Genomic DNA, 11,090 nt, shown 5'->3' with positions numbered 1-11,090 from the left:
TGTGTGAAAAAGTGTGTGTGTGTTTGTGTTGGTGTGAGTGTGTGTGTGTGTGTGTGTGTGTGTGTGAGCGCGCACGTACACAAAGAGTGCATGTACAAAGTATGTGCATGCAAAGTGTTTCTGTGTAAAAGAGTGTGTGTGTGTATGTGTGTGTGTGTGTGTGTGTCTGTGTGCGCATGCACGCATGCAGAGTGTGTGTGTGTGTATGTGCAAAGTGTGTATGACTGCATGTATGTGTGTAACTGTGTCTGTTTGTATGTCTGTTCATGTTTATGTGTGTGCATACTTGTGTTTGCACTGCTGTTGCTTGTGAATTTCTTTTGTTTCTTTTTTTTATTTTTTGTTTTGGGTGTTTCGTTGCATGTTTTTGGTGGGTTTTTTTTATTTTTTTAAGTTTCTATGTGGTGTTTAATCAAACCTGATGTTCAAGCTTTTCCACAAAGATGACATCCATCACGCAAAAATGATACATTAGATTTTTTTGCACATGTTAATATAACCCTTCTTATTTTTTTCTCTCTTTAATGAAATTCAGATTGTAACTCTTCACCTGCTATCATTGCTGAAATCACTTTGTAGAGTTGGAATTCTCACGCACAAAACGCCACTACTTACTTACATGAAACCATTTAGTGTTGGAATTCTCACGCAAAATGCCACTACTACTTACTTACACTCTTAAAAAGTGAAAGAAAGGAACTCTGCCCAGCCGCCTCTTCGGCCCTAGCAAACCAGCCAACAAGCCCCCACCAAACCTCACACCCCACCCGACCCCCCCCCAAAAAGGTGAACTGGAACTTCAACATCCAAGACCACAAAGAACACACCAAAAAACCTGGCCCAAAAACCAGGGGGCAACTTCACAACACAACCCTCCTTCTCCAGAAGGTGGCCCCAAAGTTCTCCCCCTTTATCCACGGCCAGTGCTGGTGATGGTGGTGCATGACGTCTCAGGCTGCGGGTTGCCACAACAACACAAACAGCAAGGGAATCCTAGGATCGAAACCACACTCAAACTCCACCGGTGCGTGTCCACAACAGGCCCAGGGTGGGCGGACGACGCACCAACGACAACTTCACAGGATCTTTTCAATGTGCTGCACCAGGCCATGTAGCTGGAAGTACACGGCCTCGTTCCGCAGTTCCCGCAGGGTCTGCTTGTTGCGCGGGAGGGCGTCAGTGCCCAGGCCTCCGTCCCGCAGGTAGTTGAGGATGTAGCGGAAGTGGGTGCCGTCGCGGTCAATGAAGATGGTGCCGTCCTCCTCCTTCTTCAGACCGTGGCGGCCGGAGAACATGGCCGCCAGCATGGAGTCTGCCTCCCGGGTCAGAGTCAGCTGCGAGGTGGTGAAGATGTGCCCACCCACGTCCAGCTTGATACGTCCCTGTTTACACAATGCACACGCACACACACACCTTGCTGTTACGGAGACATCACTCTCTCACACTCCCACCCCTCTGTTAACACACACATTGCTATTTGGGATACACCACTCTCTCACCCTCTGTGTCCACACACCTGTTAGGGATACACCACTCTTTCCCTCCCTGTAAACACTCACCTTGCTGTTACGGAGACATCACTTTTCTCTCACCCCCTGTTAACACACCTTGCTGTTTGGAATACACCATTCTCTCTCACCCACACCCCTGTCACATACCTCTTCTCTCCAACTGTCAACTCACACCTTGCTGTAAGAGAGACACCACTCTCTCTCACCCCCACCCCCACCCCTGTGATATACAACTCTCTCTCCCCCTGTCAACACACACCTTGCTGTTAGGGAAACACCGCTCTCACCCCCACCCCCCACACCCCGTCAACACACCTTGCTGTGAGGGAAACACCGCTCTCACCCCCACCCCCCCACCCCCCCCGTCAACACATCTTGCTGTAAGGGAGACACCACTCTCTCTCACCCCCACCCCCACCCCTGTGATATACAACTCTCTCTCCCCCTGTCAACACACACCTTGCTTTTAGGGAGGCACCACTCTCTCACCCCACCCACCCCTGTCAACACACACTTTGCTGTTAGGGAAACAACTCTGTCTCACCCCAACTCCTGTGAACACACACCACTCTCACCCACCCACCCACCCCTACCCCCACACACCTTGCTGTTAGAGATACACCACTCTCACCCACCCACCCACCCCTACCCCCACACACCTTGCTGTTAGAGATACACCACTCTCACCCACCCACCCACCCCTACCCCCCACACACCTTGCTGTTAGAGATACACCACTCTCACCCACCCACCCACCCCTACCCCCCACAAACCTTGCTGTTAGAGATACACCACTCTCACCCACCCACCCACCCCTACCCCCCACACACCTTGCTGTTAGAGATACACCACTCTCACCCATCCACCCACCCCTACCCCCACACACCTTGCTGTTAGAGATACACCACTCTCACCCATCCACCCACCCCTACCCCCACAAACCTTGCTGTTAGAGATACACCACTCTCACCCACCCACCCACCCCTACCCCCACAAATCTTGCTGTTAGAGATACACCACTCTCACCCACCCACCCACCCCTACCCCCACAAACCTTGCTGTTAGAGATACACCACTCTCACCCACCCACCCGCCCCTACCCCCACAAATCTTGCTGTTAGAGATACACCACTCTCACCCACCCACCCACCCCTACCCCCACAAATCTTGCTGTTAGAGATACACCACTCTCACCCACCCACCCACCCCTACCCCCACAAACCTTGCTGTTAGAGATACACCACTCTCTCACTATATCTGGAATACACCCTCTATCCATGTCTGGGATACACCACTCTCTCACCACTTCACTCTTTGTTTCACCTGACAAATGCATGTCTGGTTTGACACACAAGTTAAACATCAATCAGGTATACACCTCTCTCTCTCTCTCTCTCTCTCTCTCTCTCTCTCTCACACACACACACACACACACACACACACACACACACACCACTTAACACCTTCTTTCACCTGGCATTCAATGCCCCGGTGCTGACCGACTGACTGAAAACTGCCCCAATCCCCACCCACACCCCAACCCCAACCCCAGCCACACCCAAACACACCCCACCACACAATAACAACACCCCACCCACCACCACACACCCCACAGCCCCCCCTCACAACACACCTCCACCCCCACCCCCACCCCCGACCCCCCACCCCCAAACCCCCCTCTCACCTTCTGCACATTGTTCATCTCCTCCATGCGGGCGATCTCATCCCGCAGCTGCTGCCACTGGCGGGCCAGCTCGGCGCGCTCCAGGCGGCACTCCTCCTCAAAGGCCGCGCGCTCCTTGGACAGGCGCTCGTCCTGCTCCTTCAGCTGCTGGTCCCGCTCCTCCACCACGCCCAGCCGTGCCTTCAGCTCCCCCAGCTGCTCCTCCTGCCACTTGCTCTGGCCCACGATGGACAGGTGCAGGGCCGTCAGGTGGGCCACCCGCGAGGCGAAGTAGCCCTGCAGGGCCTCGCTGAGGGCTGGGGGCTGCTCCTGCATCTCCTCCGCGCACTTCTCCTTGACGTGCTCCAGCAGGAGAGCTGCACACACACACACACACATATATATATATATATATATATATATGATAGTCAGTCGTGTCCAACTATGACCATCAGAACAGCAGAGGAGGCAACTGCTGTTCCGACTATTTGGGCTAGAATTTGATTATAGTGGAGAGTGTCTTGCCCAAGTACATCCCCACTCTCTGGGCCAAGAGGGTTTTAGGACAGTCGGCGTTGGGATAGTTCCCAAAGGCCAACTAGCCCACAAGGCTGCAGCACTAAGAGCCAGTGCAATTTTGCCTCCTAGTTTGAGAGTCATAGTCCTTCACAAAAAGACTAAGCTGTAAATGGCTGCACACATAGATAATAATAATAAGAAGAAGAATATTAATGTACACTTACATAGCGCCCTTTCTCTCTAAGAGCTCAGGGCGCTTTACATGAAAGAAAATATTACAGTTATACATTACATTAGTCATTCATGACCACTCTTTCTCAAAACCCCTCCCTCTCTCTCCCCCCACCCCCTGCCCCCCACTCTCCCTCTCCCACTCTTCATGCATCCAAATAGAGCTGACATGCATGGTGTTGAAGAAGAAGGAAGCTGAGAGTGCTTATAGATTGGCTTTAAAAAGATGAGTTTTTTGTGATTAGCGAAAAGCTGAGACAGAGTCAGATGAATAGATATGATGAGGAAGATTGTTCCAGATATGAGAAGCAACAACGAGGAAAAACGTTCATCACAGGTTCTTGTATTGACACAAGGAAGTTTCAAAGGGTAACAGAGGAACAGCGGAGATTTCTTGAGGGAGTAAAGACACTGACAAGGTCACAAAGATATATGTAGGCCCTGTGAAGATAGACAAAGACAGATATTTCTCCTTCCAGCAGGAGGGCTGCATGTAGAGACAGACAGTTCTCCTTCCAGCTCCAGCAGGAGGGCTGAACACAGAGACAGACATTTCTCCTTCCAGCAGGAGGGCTGAACACAGAGACAGACATTTCTCCTTCCAGCAGGAGGGCTGAACACAGAGACAGACATTTCTCCTTCCAGCAGGAGGGATGAACATAGAGACAGACATTTCTCCTTCCAGCAGAAGGGCTGAACACAGAGACAGACATTTCTCCTTCCAGCAGGAGGGCTGAACATAGAGACAGACATTTCTCCTTCCAGCAGGAGGGCTGAACATAGCGACAGACATTTCTCCTTCCAGCAGGAGGGCTGAACGTAGAGACAGTTCTCCTTCCAGCAGGAGGGCTGCACACAGAGACAGACATTTCTCCTTCCAGCAGAAACGTTGAACATAGAGACAGACAGTTCTCCTTCCAGCAGGAGGGCTGAACATAGAGACAGACAGTTCTCCTTCCAGCAGGAGGGCTGAACATAGAGACAGACATTTCTCCTTCCAGCAGGAGGGCTGAACACAGAGACAGACAGTTCTCCTTCCAGCAGGAGGGCTGCACATAGAGACAGACAGTTCTCCTTCCAGCAGGAGGACTGAACATAGAGACAGACATTTCTCCTTCCAGCAGGAGGGCTGCACAGAGACAGACATTTCTCCTTCCAGCAGAAAGGCTGAACATAGAGACAGACAGTTCTCCTTCCAACAGGAGGGCTGAACACAGAGACAGACAGTTCTCCTTCCAACAGTAGGGCTGAACATAGAGACAGACAGTTCTCCTTCCAGCAGGAGGGCTGAACATAGAGACAGACAGTTCTCCTTCCAGCAGGAGGGATGAACATAGAGACAGACATTTCTCCTTCCAGCAGGAGGGCTGCACATAGAGACAGACAGTTCTCCTTCCAGCAGGAGGACTGAACATAGAGACAGACATTTCTCCTTCCAGCAGGAGGGCTGCACAGAGACAGACATTTCTCCTTCCAGCAGAAAGGCTGAACATAGAGACAGACAGTTCTCCTTCCAACAGGAGGGCTGAACACAGAGACAGACAGTTCTCCTTCCAACAGGAGGGCTGAACACAGAGACAGACAGTTCTCCTTCCAGCAGGAGGGCTGCACATATAAACAGACAGTTCTCCTTCCAGCAGGAGGGCTGAACATAGAGACAGACATTTCTCCTTCCAGCAGGAGGGCTGAACACAGAGACAGACATTTCTCCTTCCAGCAGGGGGGCTGAACATAGAGACAGACAGTTCTCCTTCCAGCAGGAGGGCTGCAAAGAGACAGACATTTCTCCTTCCAGCAGGAGGGCTGAACATAGAGACAGACATTTCTCCTTCCAGCAGGAGGGCTGAACACAGAGACAAACATTTCTCCTTCCAGCAGGAGGGCTGCACAGAGACAGACATTTCTCCTTCCAGCAAGAGGGCTGAACACAGAGACAGACATTTCTCCTTCCAGCAGGAGGGCTGAACATAGAGACAGACATTTCTCCTTCCAGCAGGAGGGCTGAACACAGAGACAGACATTTCTCCTTCCAGCAGGAGGGCTGAACACAGAGACAGACATTTCTCTTTCCAGCAGGAGGGCTGCACAGAGACAGACATTTCTCCTTCCAGCAGGAGGGCTGAACACAGAGACAGACATTTCTCCTTCCAGCAGAAGGGCTGAACACAGAGACAGACATTTCTCCTTCCAGCATTAGGGCTGAACATAGAGACAGACAGTTCTCCTTCCAGCAGGAGGGCTGAACATAGACAGACATTTCTCCTTCCAGCAGGAGGGCTGAACATAGAGACAGACATTTCTCCTTCCAGCAGGAGGGCTGAACACAGAGACAAACATTTCTCCTTCCAGCAGGAGGGCTGCACAGAGACAGACATTTCTCCTTCCAGCAAGAGGGCTGAACACAGAGACAGACATTTCTCCTTCCAGCAGGAGGGCTGAACATAGAGACAGACATTTCTCTTTCCAGCAGGAGGGCTGCACAGAGACAGACAGTTCTCCTTCCAGCAGGAGGGCTGAACACAGAGACAGACATTTCTCCTTCCAGCAGGAGGGCTGAACACAGAGACAGACATTTCTCCTTCCAGCAGGAGGGCTGAACATAGAGACAGACATTTCTCCTTCCAGCAGAAGGGCTGAACACAGAGACAGACATTTCTCCTTCCAGCAGGAGGGCTGAACATAGAGACAGACATTTCTCCTTCCAGCAGGAGGGCTGCACATAGAGACAGACAGTTCTCCTTCCAGCAGGAGGACTGAACATAGAGACAGACATTTCTCCTTCCAGCAGGAGGGCTGCACAGAGACAGACATTTCTCCTTCCAGCAGAAAGGCTGAACATAGAGACAGACAGTTCTCCTTCCAACAGGAGGGCTGAACACAGAGACAGACAGTTCTCCTTCCAACAGGAGGGCTGAACACAGAGACAGACAGTTCTCTTCCAGCAGGAGGGCTGCACATATAAACAGACAGTTCTCCTTCCAGCAGGAGGGCTGAACATAGAGACAGACATTTCTCCTTCCAGCAGGAGGGCTGAACACAGAGGACAGACATTTCTCCTTCCAGCAGGGGGGCTGAACATAGAGACAGACAGTTCTCCTTCCAGCAGGAGGGCTGCAAAGAGACAGACATTTCTCCTTCCAGCAGGAGGGCTGAACATAGAGACAGACATTTCTCCTTCCAGCAGGAGGGCTGAACACAGAGACAAACATTTCTCCTTCCAGCAGGAGGGCTGCACAGAGACAGACATTTCTCCTTCCAGCAAGAGGGCTGAACACAGAGACAGACATTTCTCCTTCCAGCAGGAGGGCTGAACATAGAGACAGACATTTCTCCTTCCAGCAGGAGGGCTGAACACAGAGACAGACATTTCTCCTTCCAGCAGGAGGGCTGAACACAGAGACAGACATTTCTCTTTCCAGCAGGAGGGCTGAACACAGAGACAGACATTTCTCTTTCCAGCAGGAGGGCTGCACAGAGACAGACAGTTCTCCTTCCAGCAGGAGGGCTGAACACAGAGACAGACATTTCTCCTTCCAGCAGGAGGGCTGAACATAGAGACAGACATTTCTCCTTCCAGCAGGAGGGCTGAACATAGAGACAGACATTTCTCCTTCCAGCAGAAGGGCTGAACACAGAGACAGACATTTCTCCTTCCAGCAGGAGGGCTGAACATAGAGACAGACAGTTCTCCTTCCAGCAGGAGGGCTGAACACAGAGACAGACATTTCTCCTTCCAGCAGGAGGGCTGCACAGAGACAGACAGTTCTCCTTCCAGCAGGAGGGCTGAACACAGAGACAGACATTTCTCCTTCCAGCAGGAGGGCTGAACATAGAGACAGACATTTCTCCTTCCAGCAGGAGGGCTGAACACAGAGACAGACATTTCTCCTTCTAGCAGGAGGGCTGCACATAGAGACAGACATTTCTCCTTCCAGCAGGAGGGCTGAACATAGACAGGCATTTCTCCTTCCAGCAGGAGGGCTGCACAGAGACAGACATTTCTCCTTCCAGCAGAAAGGCTGAACATAGAGACAGACAGTTCTCCTTCCAACAGGAGGGCTGAACACAGAGACAGACATTTCTCCTTCCAGCAGGAGGGCTGAACATAGAGACAGACATTTCTCCTTCCAGCAGGAGGGCTGAACACAGAGACAGACATTTCTCCTTCTAGCAGGAGGGCTGCACATAGAGACAGACATTTCTCCTTCCAGCAGGAGGGCTGAACATAGACAGGCATTTCTCCTTCCAGCAGGAGGGCTGCACAGAGACAGACATTTCTCCTTCCAGCAGAAAGGCTGAACATAGAGACAGACAGTTCTCCTTCCAACAGGAGGGCTGAACACAGAGACAGACATTTCTCCTTCCAGCAGGAGGGCTGAACATAGAGACAGACATTTCTCCTTCCAGCAGGAGGGCTGAACACAGAGACAGACATTTCTCCTTCTAGCAGGAGGGCTGCACATAGAGACAGACATTTCTCCTTCCAGCAGGAGGGCTGAACATAGACAGACATTTCTCCTTCCAGCAGGAGGGCTGAACATAGAGACAGACATTTCTCCTTCCAGCAGGAGGGCTGAACACAGAGACAGACATTTCTCCTTCCAACAGGAGGGCTGCACAGAAACAAAACATTGGGGAAGACAGGAAGTAATGGGGGATCGGGGGTGGGGCTGGGGTGAGGTGTCTTGGTTGTTTGAATGTCGCTATTGCAAAACCACATCAACTAAAAATGAAAAAGAAAAATTGTTTTGAATATTGTCTGCATGCACCTCATCCATGATGATGATATGGATACTTATATATAGCACCTACCTTCAGTCAGAGACCAATAATAATAATAATTATTATTATTATAATATAGAGGCTTACACAGCGCAGTTCGCAACTTTCAAGAGCAGGATCATCGTGCTTTACAGTAAAAACAGATATGTAACATTTCAAAAGTATGATAATAAAAATGAGATAAAATGATTCACCACCCACACATCATTCACTGCACAAAAAAAGTACATCACACACACACACACACACACACACACCACTAATAAATCTACTTTAAAGCTAAAATTGACACAGAGAACCAACAGAGATAAGAAAACAAAAGATTAAAATTGTGATGAACTACACATTCAATGTGACATTGTGCACATAACATAAAATTCATCTACTTGAGTAAAATAAAACATCACAGATACTTCGTGTAGCACTAAAGGTAACCAATTAAAAAATATACTGTAAGCATATGAAGTAATAATTCAATCACACTTCCCCACTCAGCCACATAACCAACCCTAAGAGCTTTGAAAACACAGAGTCACTTGCACAACAGGCTGCCTACCTGCATAGAGCCAACTGACAGCCGCCACTGGGCACTCATCATTCATTTCCTGTCTCATTCAATGAGGTTTCAGTCACACACAAACACACACTCACACAGACATGTAACATTTTACAAGTATGACCGTTTTGTTCAATTACCCCACCATGTGAGCAGCCACAATCCGTTTTCGGGGGTGTGCATGCTGGGTGTGTTCTTGTTTCCATAACTCAACTAACATTAACACAGACTACAGGATCTTTAATGTGCATGTCTGATCTTCTGCACGTGTGTACACATGAAGGGGGTTCAGGAACAAGCAGGTTTTCACATATGCTGACCTGGGAGATCGGAAAAAAATCTCCACCTTAACCAACCTGGTGCAACAGGGATTGAACTCAGGAAACTCGGGCGAGAATCCAGCATTCTAACCATCTGACCACCACACCTGAGAAAATGCATAGTTATTTTGAAAACATGCATGTGGATGCACATACACATGTATGATGTATACATGTACATACATACACACACAGACACAGACACACGCTCACACAAACACATGCAATGCCAAAGGAAACCACTCACCCAGGTTGTTCTGAATCTCCTCCTGGCTAAGCTCCCTGCTGGCCGTCTTCTGCTGCGGATGGTCAGGTAAGCTACCGTCACACAGGTGCACGCCTGACTCCTGCGAGTTCTGAATGTAATCTCCACACTTGAAGCACAGGTAGCGGTGCTGTTCGCCGCTGTCATTGCGAGGCCCACCACCCCCTCCCCTGTTGTTGTTGTTACCACCCCCACCACCACCACCACCACCGCCACCTCCACCGCCCCCACCTCCACCACCACCCCGAGCGTTGTTGCGTTGATGGTGGTCCCGGTGGTTGAAGTTGCGGTTGTGGCGGTGCGTGTGGTGCGTGTTGGGCATGTTCCAGGGGACGTTGAAGCCGAAGCTCTCCATGGGGGCCTGGTGGTGCTGGGGCCCCGCCGGGTGGGGATGGGGGTGGGGGTGACCTGGTGGGGGCCCCCCCAGGATGGGCCCCCTCACCCACTGGGGCGCCGGGCCTCCCCCCCCAGCCCCCTGCAGCCCCTGGTTCTGGAACTGGTTGCCCATGGGGTGGGGGTGGGGGTGGGGGGCGCTGGGTCCATGGGGGCCTGGGGGAGGTGGGGGAGGAGGAGGCATGCGTCGATCGTAGAAGAGGGGACCTCCATGGGACCAGTGGGGCCGGCTGTGGTCGTACAGAAAAAGCTGGCGCGAGCCCTGGTTAGGCATACTCATGCTGCCCTGAAAACAAACACACAGCCACCCATCATCCCCCAACAAAAAGGGATTGTTAACACAGCCATCATCCATACAAAGGGATTGATACACTGAGCACTTAGCCATCATTTTCTCAAAGGGATTAACACACTGAGCGGTCACTCACCATCCCTACAAAGGGATTAACACACTGAACAGTCATCCATCATCCCTGCAATGAGACCAACACAATGAACAGTCAGCTACCATCAGAAGAAAGGAACTAACACACTGAGTGGTCAGCAATCATCGCTACGAAGTGATAATCCTTCCGCCTGTTAAAGATGTACAAAACTTTCCCCCACAAGTCAAATCTGACAAAACAAAATATAACAGAACTCGCTTTCTCAAGAACCGTACATGTGTGTCTCTTTCCTATGTTGTGAACACAGGGTGGTGAAAAAACTGAACTTAATCATCATAAAATAAAGCAGTATAATTACCGTCAACATTTAACATTTTTATAACTGAAAAAAAATTAAATCTAGCCAACAATCAGTTATCTACACAGCTTTTTTCATATCTACTGATCACTGGAACAGAAACTCA

At 50.5% G+C, this 11,090-nt stretch overlaps 1 protein-coding gene across 1 annotated transcript; it reads right to left on the bottom strand.

The window, feature by feature from the left end:
- Positions 1 to 797: 797 nt before the first annotated feature.
- Positions 798 to 10,520, bottom strand: LOC143298203 (uncharacterized). Its single transcript, XM_076610979.1, has 3 exons — positions 9,830 to 10,520; positions 3,196 to 3,551; positions 798 to 1,382 (listed from the first exon to the last, which is right to left on the bottom strand). The coding sequence occupies exons 1-3, from the start codon at positions 10,518 to 10,520 to the stop codon at positions 1,077 to 1,079; spliced, it is 1,353 nt and encodes a 450-aa protein (XP_076467094.1). The 3' UTR covers positions 798 to 1,076.
- Between the last annotated feature and the right edge of the window lie 570 nt (positions 10,521 to 11,090).

This window comes from Babylonia areolata, chromosome 23, assembly GCF_041734735.1.
Source record: "Babylonia areolata isolate BAREFJ2019XMU chromosome 23, ASM4173473v1, whole genome shotgun sequence".
In the NCBI taxonomy this organism is placed as follows: domain Eukaryota; kingdom Metazoa; phylum Mollusca; class Gastropoda; order Neogastropoda; family Buccinidae; genus Babylonia; species Babylonia areolata.
Note: the sequence above shows the minus strand (reverse complement) of the source record. Positions and strands in the feature narration are given on the sequence as shown.